Here is a 19,211-nt window from a genome sequence, read left to right on the forward strand (position 1 = left end):
GATGATAGTTGAAAAGTCACTCCATATGCTTGTGCAATAATTGGTCGATAAAAAGTCAAGATTGATTCCAGTGAGTGATCCTATGCGGATTTGTTTTCCTACGTGTGCTGATAACTCAATCAATCCTTGCTCCAAACTCTTTGAACTTTCCAACAATGTCTATCGAATCCCAACTCTCCACTCCACTTTGGTTTGTGGAGGATAAGAAAGCTCAGTTTTCGCGCGATAAGTATGATCCAGTGCATCATTTCCATCAATAAACATGAAAATACTCACTCTGACACCAAGAAAACAAAAGAAAAAGGAAAAAGAGGTCGATGATTTTTTTTTTTTTTTTTTAATTTCAAACCATGCATAATGCTGGCATTTGCAGCGGCTAATTAGAACGAGAACTTGAACAACATATTGTGTTTGTAATCCTTCCCAGGGTTCACAATCTGGGATGGGAAGTTGGGGTGGTTCACAGAGTCAGGAAAGCCTTGTGTCTCTAAGCACAATCCAGCATGTTTGCCATAGATTTGGCCTCCCTTCCCTTTGACATTATTCAGAAAGTTCCCGGTGTAGAACTGCACACCTGGCTGGTTCGTCCACAGCTCGAAAGCCCTTCCTGAACCGTCACCATCCTTCACGACCGCGACCTTCCTCATGCCGTTGCTGCCTATCGGCTGATCCAGGACGTAGTTGATGTCGTAGCCACCTGATAGCTTGTCGATGCGGCTGCCGACGGTTGTAGGCTTGAGGAAATCGTATGGTGTGCCAGAAACTGGCACGATGGTACTGATTGGGATGAGATTCGTATCGACAGGCGTGATCTTGGATGCAAAAATTTGGACCATGTTTGAGAGGATTGTGCCACTGCCATGGCCTCCGAGGTTCCAGTAGCTGTGCTGTGCCAAGTTCACTGGTGTTGCCTTGTTTAGGGACTTGGCACACATGGCTATGCTCAGTTCATATGGTGCTGATATCTTGTAGGTAACAAACACATCAAGAGCACCAGGGAAACCTGTAGAAGGCATCAAGTTTCACTTACAGAAAGATTGTAAGTGTTAAGATTCGGAAATCACAGTGGACATGAACTTAAGTGGTTATTTACTTGAACAAAAGAGATTCTCCAGCAATGTTATCATCATCTATGACCACTGAGGCATGGAGTACCTCCAAAATTAAAAGCACCAGAAAATGATATGAAAATGAGATGATGTAGAAAATGATATGCAACTGTCTTACTGTTTTCTTCTTTGGTGAGAGGAAGAGTAGAAAAAGAACTCAGTAAAATTATACCATTTCATTGTTTTGGTGTGTTTTTTCTTCTTAAATTTGATGATAAGATAGCCTACGTACTGATCAGCAAAAAGAAGAAGAAATTAGATCTAATCTTGCAGGTAAAGACGTGTCAACGATCTCACCCTTAGAGGAGATGGCAATAATGTCGTACATACCTTGTTCCCCATCAAAACTATGGTAGTATAATGTGATGTGAGGGAATTCTCCGTCAACTTTCTCCTTTACAGTCCAAATGACATGACTGAACCCTCTGTGCCCACCTGAAATTGAGGGATCAAAGAAATTATGCTCTTAAACTTGCCGATGATTTTAACCGGGAAGAGAGAAAACAGGTTTATTCATACCATGAAGTGTGTTGTTTCCACTGTTTTTAGACAATCTGTATACCTTTCCATTTAGAACAAATCGTGCACCCGATATCCTGTTAGCAACTCGTCCAACTACTGCCCCAAAATTAGCTGAATTGTTCTGATTAAAGAACACAGGGCGTAAGAATTAGTGCTCCAATTCAACAAACAGATGGAAGATCAACATCCACAAGAAAGTAATATCTTGAAACACACACCAAAGCATAATTTGGTCAGTCACCTTTGCTATCCAAATCTTTCTTGTGAGTTATAGTTGACAGAACAAAGGATGCAAAATTAGTGTTCCAATTCACAAACAAATGGAAGATCAAGGAGAAGAGAGATCAACATGTATCCACAAGAAAGTAATATCTTGTAAGACACACCAAAGCATAATTTGGTTTGTCACCCTTGCCATCCATGTCTGTCTTGTGGGTGTTGAGTTTAATCTTTTGGAAGAATGAGGTCAGGTGAAGTGAATAAACTCTAGCGAATTGTTCCTCAAGCTTCACTAGAAATCATGGAAGGACCAGAGTTGAAGGGAAGGGGAAATTAGCATACATCCAAAGCAGCCCCCACCAAGATGATGTGATCTGGATAGAATATAAACTTACTGTACAAAGGCACATGGAATCACATGGAAAGACCAAATAAAATATGTGATAGATCGGAAAAAGTGCTTATTCTTGATTAGGAAAATGTGTCTCCTTGACTCATTGACCTTCCCCCAAACTTTTCATGTACTACAAGTTGGTATCTTTTTCCTACAAACAAGATGTGGAGCAACATCCACTGTGGGCAAATTTGTTGTAGTGTCACTGAGGAAATCACTAGGATTGGTAGTCTCTCTACTAAGATCACAAGCAGAGGTAGCAGAAATCAATGCTTGAACAGGATTCAATGAAGAGAAGAGGGAGATTGATCTTACAATATATGGACCAAGCCCATCATACCCAAGAACAACATCCCCCAGGTTTCCTGCAGTAGAGAGAAAAAGGAAGTCAGGGCTACGTTGATCCCTGCAGAGAGAAGCAAACTATCAAGCAACGGAGACCTTTTGAATCGGGAAGAACGACGGAGGTGATGATGGCACCCCAGTTGGTCACCTTCACAGAGAAATCGCCCTTCTTCAGCTCATAGAAGGCCACTATCTTCCTCGGCGCGGCACTGCAAGAAGTGCTCAGCAAAGCTGAGGCTACAAAGAGGAGGAAAGGGAGAAAGGGAAGCTTGGCCATGGCTGGGGAGTGGAAAAGGGAGATTCCCTTTGGAATGAGAGACGAAGGCGAGGCGCGAAGAGTATATAGAAGTGGGATGCTGAGAACAGCTCTGGAATTGCTGTGGGAAAGCCAAGTGTGATAAGGGTGGAAAGTGTTTGATGAAATGATTGAAGCTGATTGGTGTGAGACTGTTCTGTTCCTTGCCCATTAGTTTGACTTAGTCAACGCGAGTCTTTTTTTTTCCTTTATCAAAATTGCATATATATATATATATATATATATATATATATATATATATATATATATATATATATATATATATATATATATATATATATATATATATATATATATATATATATATAATATTACAAAATTAAAAAAAAACTTTTAGATTTTTAATTAGATAGTTAGCATATTGACATTGAAAATTATAATTGATGTTAATAGATCTACAAAAATATCACTTTTGAATTAGATTTAGAATATATAGCAAACGGAATCGATAAAAGTAATAAAAAGGATATCTTAAATATTTAACATTTAATTTTTTTAGAATTCATTTGTTATCATGATTAATTGCAACTAATTTGAGTTTATTATATGGATGAGTCACATTATACGAATGATTTAAATGCCTAAAAGAATATATATATATATATATATATATATATATATAATGCATTTTTTTTGTTAGGAGCACATGGAAATGCTACTCTTTTTATTTAAGAAATAAAAAAAGACAACATGATTGAGAAAAATTAGGTTTTGAGAGTCTCCCAAGATTTACATTATAACAAAAGGAAAATGACTCTACCCACATAATTTTAAAAAGTAATAAGAGTTCAACAAATTTATCACCCAAAAATTTTCAAAAAATGAACCAAAAAATTATAGTGACAAAATGTGAAATCAATTTTGCCAATAATAAAACAAACTCCTCACTAGAGTCACTCAAAAAGACAAAGTGAAATAAAACTGAACTTTGTGTTCCCAAAATACATATATTATGAATATTTATAGGAAAAGTTTTTATGTTTATTAATTCCATAGTAAACCAAAATAAATCCAAGTTATATGGTGAATTGTTTTCAGATAAGGCATAGAAATGAGAGAAATAAATTACAAATTTACGGAGAAAAAAAAATTCAGAGAGGTGTAGAATTAGCATAATATTAATTTTCATGAAAAAGAAACATCAAGTGAATGAAAAACATGTATATTAATATGCCTTAGTCATTTCATGTACCATATTAATAAATTTAATATATCTACACATTGTCTAACTTATTAAAATCATCATCAATTTCGAATAACTCCTAACCAAATGTAACATCAAAATCTAAACAACACTATTTCTCGATGTGTCGGTCAAGTGTTTGATGTAATGTCTTCTATTATTTTGTCCCTCGAGATAGCGTTGGAGCATTTAATGCTCACAGAATGAGTTTGCGTTGGCATCATATCCATTCACGTGATTTGAAGGACTACATAAAGAGACTCGATAGCCAACCTTTCCTTGCGTACTGTCTGTCGCCTTATTAATTATATCAACAGTGCATATCGATGTATATCGACCATCAAATATCAATTTTAGAGATATCCAACTAATAAATAAAAGATAAAAAACCTTAAATATTAAAGAATTATGACTTTAATAATATATAAGATTAAAGAATTCATATCTCAAGATATGAATTATTTGACATGTAACATGAAAATACGGATTCATACCTTTTCACAGAGACGATCGGACGAACACCTACCGGGCGTGCATGTCGGACGACATAAACAACCGTTTAGAAGAGTTCGATCATCGACACGATGGCTACTGGATTTGTCCGCAACAGAGATTAATATGGTGTATGGATCCACCAGTCTGTGAATGCTTGTCTTTTTATTATCTTTAAACTGAATGGATCTGAGCTTAGTTGATTACCTTTAGCTTCCGAGAGGTGCCATTGCCAGCAAAGGGAATGACACTTGCTACCTTCGCCACTACCTTTCCCATCATGAATTCCCAGACAAATGTTTCTCCCAGCCTGCATGCATTATATGTACTTTTCTTGGCCTGCGTTAGTGCTCAAGAACATACCTTTCACTGCAGAGATGTGACTTCTCCCCCCACCAAACAGAGACTGGAGTAAGAGAGACAGCTGGTGAACAGCATCATGCACAAAATGTACACATAGAACTGTCAAAATTCTGCATCTACCAATAAGATGTTTTCTCTCTGCTTGACATCAGTTCTAACCAGAAAGAGGAAAAAAGCTGACTCAACCCAATCATGCATCCTCGGAAAGAGAGCATGTGTTGAGTGGCACAAGTGCGAATGCCACTTCCTACCCTTCTCCGTGCCATTTGATCTAGGAAGGACATTTGTGCTTGTTACTTTTTCTGGAGTTACTTTACATATCTATCTATATTTCTTTATTTGTTTCTATGTTATTCTTGATAAGTCAAGTTTGGAATCGTCCCACATGTCAACGATTAAGATGTAATCTAAGTCTAATTTCTGAGTTTATCATAGACTTGGTATTGAAAAGGAGAGATTTGGTAGATGATCCTGCACCGAGATATGTCTCTTCCACCGTTATTATCATGTTTCCAAACTATTGATCGATATGAGTTAAACAAGCGAAATAGTTTGATGATCATTCCAATCGATGTAACAAACGAATATAATAACTCGAGATAAGTGACGATGGTTTTGACTAGATCTTACTAAACAAATTACATAACGCGCCCTAGGCGATCACTATAAAAAGGTCACACAACACAGAGTAATCGAACAACTTGAGCTTGACTTAAGCATTATATAAGCATTATCAAGAATGCCCCTCAAATTAGTTTTGTTTGATCTAGGTATCAAATTTGTCGAATTTTACCTTAGATCGGTTTGAAGTGATATAAGGTTGGATCCGACTATGCATCCAGATCAAATAATTAAATTTTAGTTTAATAGTTTGATGCTAAAAGGAGGGCCAAGGATGTTTCAAGGGAACTTCATAGGTCTATCTCGATTAAATATCGATGATCCAAAGCCCTTAAACTTGTATGGTTCAACTTCGACAATCTTGAATGCTCACCAATTAAATCTCCTAATATTAATAATTTAGAGTCCGAAGATATCAAAGGGTGTCTATGAATCTATTTTCTATCCTCGACCTAAATTTTTTTGGATAACTTTTTCAAGATCTGACTCTTATCCAATTGTAGGACCTATAACTATGACAATTTATGCAAAAACCTTCCACACCCTAATTTAGCAAATGCAAGTTTTAACTAGGGTAATTGGAGGATATTCATAAGGTAACCAAAATCTTAAATCATCTTGATAAGATGGATCGATAATCGGAGGATATTCATAGAGAAATTAAGCAAGATAAATAACCAGAGACAAAAGTTATACTTACGATCTCCTTGTACAAGGGACATAAGTAATGAACTAACTTCGAGCTTTCTATGCTTGACTTGTATAATGAAAAATCCGATATATCCAAGCATGTTGTAGTATTTACCTCATAAATAATTTTTACGGTACTTCCGACCCTCTTATATGTCTGTAACATCTTGATTAGTTCTACCATGTAAATAAACAAGATTAATATTAGCTTATACAGTCTAATAAATATATTATTATATATTTTAACTTAAGTATTTTAGTTAACAGTTTAGGTTAGACGAAGATGATATAGATCAGTTAATCCATTACGTTTGAGTTATGACATTTGATATAAGAGTTAACATAATATTTGGGTGAAGGGGCAATCATTTGGTTGACAAGATGCTCGATAAGACATGACGGATCATCGGATTGTATACGTAAACCCTTATAAATCCTCGTTACTGTGTAAACCACCTATGATCATTAATGGCAAACTACAAAAACATTAAAGTGCATCCCCGACACAGCCGGCGGGACAGATACTCGCACTTCTCATATTCTATTCTCTAATGCACTTTCCGGAGAGAGGATGGCTTCGGATCTTCCTCCATTTCTGCCGGCTTTGTGCCTTCTTCACATGTGCCCATGCTCTGCAACTCCGTGTAGAGAAGACGAGTCCAAAGGCTATCCAATCACACTGCACAATCTCTGAGCTTTCATCTACTGCAAGATTGGATATATCTCTGCAGTAGTCACATGTTCTGCTCGCCTGTGATCCGCCGACGTCCACAGTGATCACATCCGGCCAAACTCACTTTCTGCTAATGGGGCCATTGTTCTGAATCGAATACTGTATTCTTTCGGCTCTGTGGTTGCCTTGGATTTTCTTCTGTTGCGTTGCCTTCTCTGCTTTGTTCATGGCCTGTATAAGAATCTCTGGCGGTGATTTGAGATCGAGGATTAAGATCTAAACAAAGAATAGATAAGTCAACTGAGCGTCCAAATTGGTCAACCCAAATTACGTGTGCCGAAACATCTCCAGTCAATCTACCGAAGCTGGTGGATCTATGCACAGGTGAAAGGGAAGCATCGTTGAAGGTTTCTGGTCGATTCATCCTCTTCGCTGTCAGCGAAAGCGAAACACTCGCTGCTTCCTTTCGTTTTAGCTGAGATTAACAGTGAAATATACTCCACAACGATGATGGTAATGCAGTAGCACAGTACAAAGCCGTGACCTCTGCCAGCGTCGCCCCACTTCCTCAAGCGCGTCTCCGCACACCCGTTTCGCCTTCGAGAATAAATCCCCCGCCCAAAGCATTCACGCGCTCAGGGAAAGCGCCTCCCCCTGTCGGACTACCATTGTCACGGGTCGCAACCGGACAAAACGACGCCACCACCACTTCAAATCCAGCGAGGGTGGGGAGGAGGAAAGCCATTCGACGCCACGAGATCGATGGGAGAAGCACCAAAATCCCATCTTCTCGACCTGCTCTTCTTGTTCCTCTGCTTCCTGTGTTTCTTGTGCTCCGATGGCGTCGCCGGCCAAACCCCCGTCTTCGCCTGCGACGTCGCCTCGAACCCCAGCCTGGGGAGCTACGGCTTCTGCAACACGTCTTACGGGACGGAGCAGAGGGTGGCGGACTTGGTGAAGCGGCTCACATTGCAGGAAAAAGTAGGGTTCTTGGTGAACAAGGCCACGGCGGTGTCCCGTCTCGGGATTCCCAGCTACGAGTGGTGGTCGGAGGCCCTGCACGGCGTCTCCTACGTCGGCCCGGGGACGCATTTCTCCACCCTCGTTCCCGGGGCGACCAGCTTCCCTCAGGTCATCCTCACAGCGGCCTCGTTTAACACGACACTCTTCCAAGCCATTGGAAAGGTACAGATTTTATGCTCTGTTCTTGGTTCTTACATTCCCAAACTGCTGTTTCTGTAGCTCCAATATTACTTGCTGCTTGTTCTGGAATTTGGATAGAGAGCTTGATGAGTGAGTTAGAACATCTGCATTAATCGATGTGCTTGAGAACTTGGTGTTATCTGGATCTGAGTTCATATCATCTGCTGCTTCTAATTCATCTGCGAGACCTCTCCATTACTTTGTTGGACCGGTGGCAGTGGAGACAGATGCAAAGTGGTTCTCTCCATGATTGCCATCTTGTTATCATCAGAATTCCCAGCCCACTTGGTGAGAATATGAGTGATGACGGGTGGTGAGCACAATAGACATCATGAATATAAAATCATATGTAGTGGCCTTCCTGCTTCATCCACTTATACAGTATCATCAACTACGATCCATTTAAATGTGTGTCTCAGTCCTGTAGTGTGTTCTTTTAGTGATCACTCTGCCATAGTTGAGATGATGAGCTAATCTCTCAATCCTGCAATTCATGAAGCTGTTATTAGCAGAATGGCTTCTGCAGCTTAAAGCATGAGTGTGGTGCTATGCTTGCAGGTTGTATCAACTGAAGCCAGAGCAATGCACAATGTGGGGCTTGCAGGATTGACATATTGGAGCCCAAATGTCAACATATTTAGAGACCCGAGGTGGGGAAGAGGGCAGGAGACACCAGGAGAGGATCCTCTGCTTGCAAGCAAGTATGCCACTGGCTATGTGAGAGGCTTGCAAGAGGCAGATGAACCAGAGAAGCTCAAGGTTGCTGCTTGCTGCAAGCACTACACAGCCTACGACGTCGATAACTGGAAAGGCATCGAGCGCTACACCTTCAATGCCGTGGTAATCGTCATGCTCCTGCTTGAAACATGAACTTTGCTGAAGATGATCTGCTCATTTTGATTGCTGTGATGTTAGGTCTCAAAGCAAGATTTGGATGACACCTTTCAACCTCCTTTCAAGAGCTGCGTGATTGATGGCAATGTGGCCAGCGTGATGTGCTCTTACAACCAGGTCAATGGAGTCCCCACCTGTGCAGACGCAGACCTTCTTTCTGGTACCATCAGAGGAGATTGGAAGCTCAATGGGTCTCTTCTTGTTCCTTCTCTTCATGTAGTCTTCCTCCTCAGGTCTCTAATGCTGAACTCTCACTCGCAGTTACATTGTCTCGGATTGCGATTCTGTCAATGAACTCTACAATCGACAGCACTACACTAAAACTCCTGAGGATGCTGCAGCTATCAGCATCTTAGCAGGTAAAGCTCTGATATCAAGGTTAAGAGAAAGCTTCTGTCATGGCCGAATCTGGTGTGCCGAATCGTGAGTGCAGGTCTCGATCTGAACTGTGGGTCGTTCTTGAGAGATCACACCTTGGCTGCGGTCCAGGGAGGCAAGCTGACGGAGAAGGACGTGGAGAAGGCGATCACCAACAACTTCGCCGTCCTGATGCGGCTCGGCTTCTTCGACGGCGATCCTAGGAAGCTCCCTTACGGCGGTCTCGGCCCCAAGGACGTGTGTACGCCGGCCAACCAGGAGCTCGCTCGCGAGGCCGCGAGGCAAGGCATCGTCCTCCTCAAGAACGACAATGGCTGCCTTCCCCTCGACTCCACCCGCATCAAGTCGTTGGCCGTGATCGGCCCGAATGCCAATGTCACCTTCACCATGATCGGCAACTACGAAGGTTACATAGCATTGGATCTTGCAGGTTTCTTCTTGCCTCATGAGATTATGTCAACGTGCGTTCGACCATATTGTTTCAGGGACACCGTGCAAGTACACGACTCCTCTGCAAGGCCTTGCGGCGAACGTCAAGACCGTGTATGCGGCAGGGTGCGCCAACGTGGGTTGCACCGGGAACAACCTCCAACTGGACTCGGCGAAGGCGGCCGCGGCCGCCGCGGACTTCACAGTCCTCGTCGTCGGAGCCGACCAGTCGATAGAGAGGGAGAGCTTCGACCGGGTGAGCCTGCTCCTCCCTGGGCAACAGACGACCCTCATCACGGAGGTAGCGAAGGTGGCCAAGGGACCGGTGATCCTCGTCATCATGTCCGGCGGCCCGTTCGACATCTCGTTCGCCAAAACCAACGGCAATATATCGAGCATCTTGTGGGCGGGGTACCCCGGCGAAGCCGGAGGAGCTGCCATAGCCGACGTCATCTTCGGATACTACAATCCAAGTAAGCTCCTGTGCTCCGACTGCAGAAGATACCAGTCGATCATGTTCGAAGTTCCATGCGTCCGCAACACTACGGAGCTTAACGATGACTTGATCGACACCTGCAGGTGGCAGACTGCCTGTTACGTGGTACCCTCAATCCTTCGCAGACTCAGTCCCGATGACTGACATGCGCATGAGGGCGGATCCATCGACGGGCTACCCCGGCCGCACCTATCGGTTCTACACCGGCGACACCGTCTACGAATTCGGCGACGGCCTCAGCTACACCGACTACACCCACCACCTCGTCAAGGCTCCCCAGCTGGTCTCCATACCCCTCGAAGAGGGCCACTCGTGCGACTCCCGGCAGTGCAAGTCCGTCGACCTCGCCGGAACCGGGTGCAACGACCTGGGATTCGACGTGCACTTGCGGGTGCGGAACTCGGGAAACAGAGCGGGGAGCCACACGGTGTTCCTCTTCTCCACTCCGCCGGCGGTGCACGGCGCCCCGAGGAAGCACCTGGTGGGGTTTGAGAAGGTCTTCTTGGGGCCGAAAGCGGTGGGCCAGGTGGTGTTCAAGGTCGACGTTTGCAAGGACCTGAGCGTGGTGGATGAACTCGGGAACCGGAAGCTGGCGTTGGGGTCTCATGTCCTGCACGTGGGGAGCTTGAAGCACTCACTGAGCTTGAAGGTTTGAGGCCGACGAGAGCTGTCCGGTGGCAATAAGCTCTTCCCCATGGAAGAAGGACCGAGTTGAGATTAGCTTTCACCATTCTGATTCCTCGAATTACAAAGTTGTAATTTGGAAATAATTTGTACATCTCAAGGGGGAAGAGAGATTTATGGAAATTGTCCATTTCTAATTGTGTTAATTGTCTTATTATACCAGAATTTTAGCTAAATAGGTAAATCCCAGCGTTTCTGAATGGATTAATTCTCCAATTATAAGTGGGTATTGAGATGAAATTAAGTTATAAATAAGGATTAAAAATATTTAGTTTTGTTTATTTAAATCTAAAAATATATTGCTAATAAAAAAAATGATATTTAGATGATTAGTTTCCAATATACGTTATTTGGCACTACCAGCGGTTCTCGAGCTTATCGGATGCGGATCGTGCTTGCGATATGATTGATCCGACAACCCGATCGGAAGTCGGATCGGAGGCGAATCGACCCTGATCCGATCCGAGTTCAATCCGTTTATACTGCCCTAACCAACTACGTATCGTTGCTGACCACCTGCGACTCAGATCCGGGGAGGGGAGGATAGCAAGGCGATGCAGTTCTTCAGCGGCTCCTCGGCGGTGGACATCAGCCCGTCCCCAGCGGCGCCGCCCGGTACGGCGACTGCGCTTAGCGGGAACAACGCAAACGTGCTGTACATCTTTAACCGGAGCGGCGTCTGCTTACTCTACCGCGAGTGGCACCGCCCCCTCCGTACCCTCGACGCCAACCAGGACCAGAAGCTCATGTTCGGCCTCCTCTTCTCCCTCCGGTCCTTCACCGCCAAGATGGATCCCACCAGGTACGTGCTGGACTTCCCGCTCTTTGGTCGCATGCGTTCGATCGGAGCGGTGAAACTCTCTTTCTTTTGGCAGCGTCGATAAGGGCAATCTCGGGGTGCCGCTGTTGCCGGGGCAAGGCTGTTCCTTCTACAGTTTTCGGACCAATACCTATAAGCTGAGCTTCATGGAAAGCCCGTCTGGGATAAAGGTCAGTCGAATTCTCCTTTTTCTTTTTGGTAGGCATTGCATATATTTGTGCTCAAACTGTTCTTACGAATTATTTGGGTTAACTCAAGCAAGATTTAGAGCATCTCATATTGCATTTTGAGTGGACTGGTCTTTGGATCGAGTGATTTGAATGGTTTCATACATTGGTAGAATTCGAGACATTTCTTTTATTATTTATTATATAATTGTTTTTAATGATGTTAGAACCTTATTGTGAGTATAATTGATGAGTACGAATCATGTTTACAGGTGTATATTAGGTTGATGGAGATTAAGTCATTGTGATTTAGTTCTGGAATATCTTTTTATATAGGATTGTTTGTAACAATGAGTTTTCTTGTTAAGTTGCTCTATGCTTTAAATTGTATAACTACTGTCTTGCAATGAAACAAATATAGTCATACTATTAAGCTTCTTTGACCATTGATCCACATTCAGCGTATCTTGTTCCTTCACATCTTCTATTATTTATCTTCTATTCTGCTGCTCTATTTGCTAAGAGATAGTAATTCAGCTACTGATGCTTTTTTTAATCCTGTCCAATCAGCTATAAGTTTAATAACAATTGATCCTTAACATTCTTATGTTTTGTCAAGAATACTATATTTTTTGAGGGTACATATTCATCTTATTCCATAGTTTCTCCTGTTTCAGTTTCTGTAGTGTTAATCAGTTTTGGAGTTGGATCCAATCAGCCAGCACTTATTTTGACATAATATTCTAAAGGGGATTGGATTGGCCAATACTTGCTTTGGAAAAAAAAGATTTTCCAAGTTTATAAAACTTTGCAACCCAATTTCATATACATAATTATCTTCAATTGTGTGACATACTAATCAATGATGAGCATATTTCAAATCATTTTTTATTTGCTACACCCTGACACATTGATTTTGGTAATCGATATCCATTCTTCAAGGAATCTTCAAATACCTTCAGGACAATCTTCTAGAAGACTGCACTTTGTTCCTCCTTTCTTGAAGTGTTGACCTTCATATCTCATTTTTCCGTTCACCCAAGGTTAGCTAACTTAAAATTTTGCTGTTGCTAGTTGTACTAGGATATTAGCGTCCAATATCTTCCTCTTATCCACAAGATTATATGGGTCCATTTTTATTTACTCCCGTTTTACTTAGGTATGGTACTTCTTGAGTTGGTCAGGATTTAAGGATTATTTTTTTACCTTGCAATCTGTGTTATTAGCTCTTGGAAAATATGTGTCAATATGGTGCTATCTAGTTATCAATATTTTCTATTAACAACCAAACAAACTGAGTTTAATTGAGTGCCCTTCATAATTCATGCTGAGATTTCATCATCTGGTGATGTTGTCCAAGACCAATATGTCTCTTAATTTTTTATACAAGTCTGGTCAACAATGAAGATTTTGTCACTGACCAAGGTGAGTTAGGTTCTAAAAACTTCCCTCATTTCAGCCCAGATATGAATGACTCTCCTCAAGGGAGTTCCATCAAATTCTACCCCTAAAAGCTTTTGGGAATTAGTGAAGCAGCAAAGCATTAGTACTTCCTACATTTACACATATGTCTATTAAAATGGGCCAAATGTTGGTCAAGATTGTAAATCCATTTCATATCTCGAATTTAGAGAAAAAAAACAGCCTTTTGTATGAGGTACAAAATCAAATTTAGGTGTGCATGCTATCCTTTTCTCTTACTCAGTAATATGTGAGCTAATCCTTATTTGTTCTAGTTAGTTGATTGCTAGTTTCGAATTACCTCTTTCTTTATATTCTGTTGCTTTTCGGTTGCAACACGGATTACTAATAATTTGTGATGTTCATCAGTTGTGCTTGCTCATGCCATCCATATGCCACTCAGTCAATATCATGGGATGGTACATCCTCTATATTAATGTCAAAGAATGTAAGAAAGTATCTAGAATCAATATGAGTGCATATATTTGACTATTATCCATAACATGTACCGCACACCATAGGTTATCATCCATGGAGAAAATGAGGTCACATAGTGCTCAATTTTTTGTTTCCATGATGCAGAATGCGATCATCTTTCAACAGTACCAATCCAGAGCAATATAAAAGTCGAAGTAATTTTATTCAAAATGAAAATTTTAAATGTTTTTCTTACAAAAAATAACTATCAAGAGATATCTGACAAGTGCTATTAGATTGCAGTAAGATGCATGATATGTTAGAAATAGAACTATCAACTGGCAGCAAGAGGCATGAAATGCTAGAACTCCTTGTAGGGCTACCTAACGATAAAGAAATGTCTTCTTCACTCAAGCCTCAGGCCTAACACTGTCGGGAAACTCTTTTGAAATATAAATGTAAAATAAAAACACATCAGCAAGCATAATGACTAAAAACCTCCTAAAAATAAATCTATGTAATTTTTCTATCAAACTAAGACTATAATCATAAATTAATTATCATTCAAGGTCAATCATATAACATTTCATATCACAGTTTGCAGTGGTGCCCAGTGGTGCACTCTTCCAACGGATGAATTACCCATAAGTTGGATTCTTATTCTTCCAACAACAGTGGAATGGTCCGTTAATATACTAGTACTAGTACTGGTTTGTCTGTTCATTTGCAGTTGTCAAATGATGTCCTCAATTATCACGTGACGGATCATTATTTTTAATTTCAATTATTGATCAAACTTAGAATTTGTCTACAATTTTCGAAATTAATAGCAAAATTTTCAATTAAAAACTTTTAAAATTCCTTAAATCAGAAAACCCACTAGTCCCCTGGATTGGCCTAAACCATCACTGAAACGGTTTGATTCAACGCCATCGCTGAAGGTAAGAATTGATATTCTACTCAATCAATTACCAATGGGCACAGTATTCAGATCTGTTCATGACTGTCTGACATCCCTACCCAAGATTTTTTTTTATAGAAAAGCTAATAAAGTCAGAATTTGTTTGTTATGTTTAAGGTGTCAGGCTAATGATTACAGTTTGATATTGAGAAACATACAAAATTTACACATGATTTTGAATTATGCGATGTTAATGTCCTTATTCATGAAAATGATTCTTTCAATTTATGGTATGAGTTCTGGGCATTGTCATGATTCAATTATTCTTTATTTCATGGTTTTAACACTAGAAATTAACATATGGCTTTGTGTTACTTTTCTAAAAGTAACCAAGTCCACTGGCTGTGTGAGGAACTGAATGCCACAAAATTGGAATCCATAATAAATCATTGACGCAGCCTCTGTATTACTGAACTTCATCCATCTACTGAAGGTTTTATAAAAAGAGCTTAATACTTTTATAACAATATCATCATAATTGTCTTCATAGTAGGAACACTATTTTGCCTCTTTGTACTGGCTTTGCGAGTTATGAAGTTAATTTAGATAGTGGATACATAAGCTAATTTTTTTCTTTGAGGATCTATGATTGAAGGTGTCTTGTTTCAACTAGAACTACTATTTTTTTCAAGGATCATGAATATGCATTTGAACCTTTTGATACTGCTTTGACTAAGCATCACCATATTGGTGCAACAATGTTGCATTAACCTTTTTTCTTTATGCAGCTTATTTTGATCACACATCCAAAGACCAGTGACCATCAAGAGTCTCTGAAACACATATACAATCTTTATGTGGAATATGTTGTAAAGAATCCTCTCTATGTTCCTGGTACTCCAATCAAGTATGACTCTTTCACTTGCATTATGAGAGCCACTTTTTTAAAATATATTAGCAGCTGCAAATTGATATTTTTTGAAATCTGAAGGTGCCTTTATGAGGTTAATGGGTCTAATATTAATAGCATGGCAACTATAGGTTTTCAATTTTTTTTTTTGTACAATGAAAAATGACAAAACAATTAATTTTACTTGATGCTGATGAATGCCCTGTAATAGTTTTTTTAAGCCCCTAGAATGTGTTTGCCATTTTTGTACTGAGTGTCCACCTTATGTGGCATCAGCAATGGACATGTACACCAAATCTCTATCAAGTGAAGGTTTGATTGCATGTTCATAGTTTCCACTTGAGTTTAGGTTCCAAGCTAATTCATTTGAACATTGGTGAAGTTGTTCTCACAATTCTTTAAAGCCCTTTTGAAAATGGTATATGAGCTCAAATTGGCTAAGTCGATGTCTGGAAGTGCATATGCCAAAGACTTGTTGCTTCATCTGAAAGATGTTATGAAGCTGTGATTGGTCTTAAATGTGCTTTGAATCTATAGTGTTGAGAATGTTGCAGACCTGAAAGATTTTGCTGGCATACATGCAATATGGTTTCTAATGACAATTTACGCAATGCATAATCTAGTTAAATTATGCATTCTTTTCTATCATTTGAACCATCTGGAAAATGCCTGCAAATATTGACACTGGCATTTATCATCACATCCACATTTATTGTCTATGGGTCAACTGCCGTACCCTCCTAAATGCTAAATTTGTTCCAAACATTAAATCTATTCTTACATAATGTTATCATACATAATATGTTATACAAGATCAATTTAAATTTCGTTTTTCTTTTTTCAATTTGGTGCAAGCATGATCCAACCAAGCATGAGCCGAGGTATATAATTCCTGATTTATTGTTCACAATATCATGTAGATCAGTAGATGCATTATAAATTGTTCAGATGAGGCAATTATCTCTACCATTGTAAACAAATACACAAGTTAATACTTTTAGTTTCTCCTGAATGCTGTCTCATAATGTAAAATGACAATCAGGCTTCATCTTTTCATTCAGGATCGTTATTCTGTATCTCAGAATGTACTATGACAAGTTTCCATTGAAATGCTTATTCTGCTTGCTGGTTTTGCTTTAATTGACATAGCTCTTTGTCAAGACTAAGGACGTCTGCTCAATTTTGTAGGTCTGAACTCTTTGATACCAATCTGGACCAATATGTGAAAACACTGATCTAGCCTGCTGAGGCAGTTTGGACATTGTTCAAATATAAATTTGTGGAATGGTCAGTATGTTAATTAACACATCTGAATTTTTACGAACTTCCGTGCTTTTTTGAAATAATATCATTGAATGCACTAGCCATCTTCTTGTCACGCAAGGTCCTATTGTTGGTGTGATTGATGCACATGCTTCTTTGTTTCTTTAATTACTTGGCATTCTTGCTGTGTAAAGATGGTACAATACAATCTCAAGATGTTTTCTGTAAGTCATTGTTCCAAGATCAGTAGTTAATGTTCTTGTGACTGTCGTATATTTGATAATGATGCTGGCTAAGTGAAAGCTAAATTTGGATGACAGTTCGCACAAGATTCTCTGGATGAGGGCAACCAAAATGTACATATGACAAGGTACATTTCTGCTGATCGCTGTTACGAGTCACTGTAGTTGTGATCTTTTAAGTGTCGATGAAGAATGTTTGGTTCTTTTTAAAAGAAGATAAAATAATTAATCAACTGGCACTGCAGAAGTCCCAAAAGATGCAGGGATCCATGTGTAGATCCTGTTCATGAATTAACGAAAATATAAATCCTGTTCATTAATTAACGAAAATATGTAAAAGCTCTATTAGCCTCTGTCATTATGTGTTTTTTTCTTTTGCCTATGACATTGCCACTCCCTTTGGCGGGCATCTATTAATTTGAACTATATTTCGATTTATATGTTTTCGGGGATGCTCTTAATAACCAAGCAAGTGTTTTTGCTTACGTGGATCTTACTTCAATAGGAACTTGATGGGTCGTTCTACCTATACATATTGCTTTTATTGTTATCTTTAGAGTTATTTCACGTATTATTTTAACTAAAACAGTTAGTGGATATTTTTTTGAATATTTTATATGGCTCGATAGATAATTTGATAAGCCAATGATTTTATTTTCTTCGGATAAGGAGTACTTACAAGATGGGACATTACTAGACTCAAGCAAAATATGAATAATTTTAATTTTATTAACCAAATTATGATGAAATATTCTGTTAGTGACATTAAGGTTCCAATATCTCTTATAAGACACATGGCTCCAATGTTTCGTAATTAAGGAAAGTAGGTCATTTGGATTAACTTCATAATTAAGGAAAGTGGGTTATTAGATAAGTCACAACTTATTGCAGAGAAGAATATTATGATCAAAGCCCATAAGATTTTATAAAAAACAATTACAGCTGTTAGGAATAGGTGAATGCAGATCGAATATTTAGTAAGTGTAGTATCACCTTTCTTGGGACAAACCCTACTCCAACTAAGTCTATGTTCTTCAAATGGAAAAGAATCTTCTAAAAAGAAAGCCTTACTATACTTTCCTTTAGCCTCTAAGTTTTTTAAGTGCAATGTAACTGCAAAAAAAAAAAAAACAAAAAAAACAAAAAACAAAAAACCTTACTATACTTTCTCTGAATGTTCTATAAAGCTTTCTTAGAGCAGGAAAATATTCTGCTAGTTGATCAAGGCTTCTGTGGCTTTTGTTCTTGACTGTGCTTCTATAAATGTGAGGAAAGCTTGACGGTTTGAGGGTTCACTCCAATTATATATATATATATATATATATATATATATATATATATATATATATATATATATATATATATATATATATATATATATATATATATATATATATATATATATATATATATATATATATATATACATATCTACTTCTCAAGGCCTTTCTTTTTTTTTTTTTCCAAATAATATTTATTTTGTGTTTCTTGAAAATAAAATTAGTTTTTATATTATTTTGAAGTAAATGCTTTCTGCATCGAAAATTTTTAGAATAAAAGGCAATGAGCATCATTTTCTCTATCATTTTGCTCCATATTTACCTCCATGTAAGAAATGATTGGAGAGTCACGGTAGCATGAGATATTTTGGCGTTTATTACCCTCTTTGTCAGCACTACGGTGATCGCGAGGTCTCTTCTTCAACACCCATCCGTTTTCTCAACAATCAATTTTATTTTAATACTGAAGTATTAATATATATATATATATATATGTTTATATATACATGTAGAGCTAGAAAAAGCTTATCTAAAACCCATTATATGGGATTTAAGAAATATGTGGCTCGACCGAACCCGGACTAGTTCGGTCGGACCGGTTGGAGACGGAAGTTTCAAGATTTCTTCTGAATCGGCGTGTGGGAGACGCACCGATTCCACGCCGTATACTTCTCGACGGATCAGACGGCCTCCATCAACATCAAGATGGAGATCGTACGGCTCCGATTCGTCATAGAAC

General features: G+C 39.3%; 3 protein-coding genes across 3 annotated transcripts; 2 read left to right on the forward strand and 1 right to left on the reverse strand.

Moving 5' to 3' along the window:
* Window positions 1-303: 303 nt before the first annotated feature.
* LOC103985428 (uncharacterized) lies at window positions 304-3,073 on the reverse strand. Its single transcript, XM_009403119.3, has 5 exons — window positions 2,686-3,073; window positions 2,560-2,609; window positions 1,629-1,752; window positions 1,440-1,544; window positions 304-1,003 (listed from the first exon to the last, which is right to left on the reverse strand). Exons 1-5 carry the CDS (start codon window positions 2,864-2,866, stop codon window positions 381-383), a joined length of 1,083 nt encoding a protein of 360 aa, XP_009401394.2. The 5' UTR covers window positions 2,867-3,073; the 3' UTR covers window positions 304-380.
* A 4,307-nt stretch (window positions 3,074-7,380) lies between these two features.
* LOC135612914 (beta-D-xylosidase 4-like) lies at window positions 7,381-11,148 on the forward strand. Its single transcript, XM_065109730.1, has 7 exons — window positions 7,381-8,112; window positions 8,689-8,970; window positions 9,046-9,215; window positions 9,286-9,383; window positions 9,458-9,808; window positions 9,888-10,304; window positions 10,411-11,148. Exons 1-7 carry the CDS (start codon window positions 7,690-7,692, stop codon window positions 10,980-10,982), a joined length of 2,313 nt encoding a protein of 770 aa, XP_064965802.1. The 5' UTR covers window positions 7,381-7,689; the 3' UTR covers window positions 10,983-11,148.
* A 375-nt stretch (window positions 11,149-11,523) lies between these two features.
* Window positions 11,524-17,233, forward strand: LOC135612915 (uncharacterized). The gene is made up of 4 exons (XM_065109731.1): window positions 11,524-11,813; window positions 11,887-12,001; window positions 15,566-15,684; window positions 16,876-17,233. Exons 1-4 carry the CDS (start codon window positions 11,566-11,568, stop codon window positions 16,925-16,927), a joined length of 534 nt encoding a protein of 177 aa, XP_064965803.1. The 5' UTR covers window positions 11,524-11,565; the 3' UTR covers window positions 16,928-17,233.
* The last annotated feature ends 1,978 nt before the right edge of the window (window positions 17,234-19,211 follow it).

Source organism: Musa acuminata, chromosome BXJ2-5 (assembly GCF_036884655.1).
Source record: "Musa acuminata AAA Group cultivar baxijiao chromosome BXJ2-5, Cavendish_Baxijiao_AAA, whole genome shotgun sequence".
NCBI classification, from domain to species: Eukaryota; Viridiplantae; Streptophyta; class Magnoliopsida; order Zingiberales; family Musaceae; genus Musa; species Musa acuminata.

What these genes read in the sequence shown, in the direction of transcription:
- LOC135612914 (XM_065109730.1), top strand. Translation starts at nt 7,690, where the DNA reads ATGGGAGAAGCACCAAAATCCCATCTTCTCGACCTGCTCTTCTTGTTC. An exon ending in TCTTCCAAGCCATTGGAAAG is followed by an intron (nt 8,113 to 8,688) that starts GTACAGATTTTA and finishes CTATGCTTGCAG; the next exon opens with GTTGTATCAACTGAAGCCAG. An exon ending in AGCTATCAGCATCTTAGCAG is followed by an intron (nt 9,384 to 9,457) that starts GTAAAGCTCTGA and finishes TCGTGAGTGCAG; the next exon opens with GTCTCGATCTGAACTGTGGG.
- LOC103985428 (XM_009403119.3), bottom strand. Translation starts at nt 2,866, where the DNA reads ATGGCCAAGCTTCCCTTTCTCCCTTTCCTCCTCTTTGTAGCCTCAGCT. An exon ending in CGTTCTTCCCGATTCAAAAG is followed by an intron (nt 2,610 to 2,685) that starts GTCTCCGTTGCT and finishes TCTCTACTGCAG; the next exon opens with GAAACCTGGGGGATGTTGTT. An exon ending in TGGAAACAACACACTTCATG is followed by an intron (nt 1,545 to 1,628) that starts GTATGAATAAAC and finishes CCTCAATTTCAG; the next exon opens with GTGGGCACAGAGGGTTCAGT.
- LOC135612915 (XM_065109731.1), top strand. Translation starts at nt 11,566, where the DNA reads ATGCAGTTCTTCAGCGGCTCCTCGGCGGTGGACATCAGCCCGTCCCCA. An exon ending in AAAGCCCGTCTGGGATAAAG is followed by an intron (nt 12,002 to 15,565) that starts GTCAGTCGAATT and finishes TTCTTTATGCAG; the next exon opens with CTTATTTTGATCACACATCC. An exon ending in GTTCCTGGTACTCCAATCAA is followed by an intron (nt 15,685 to 16,875) that starts GTATGACTCTTT and finishes TCAATTTTGTAG; the next exon opens with GTCTGAACTCTTTGATACCA.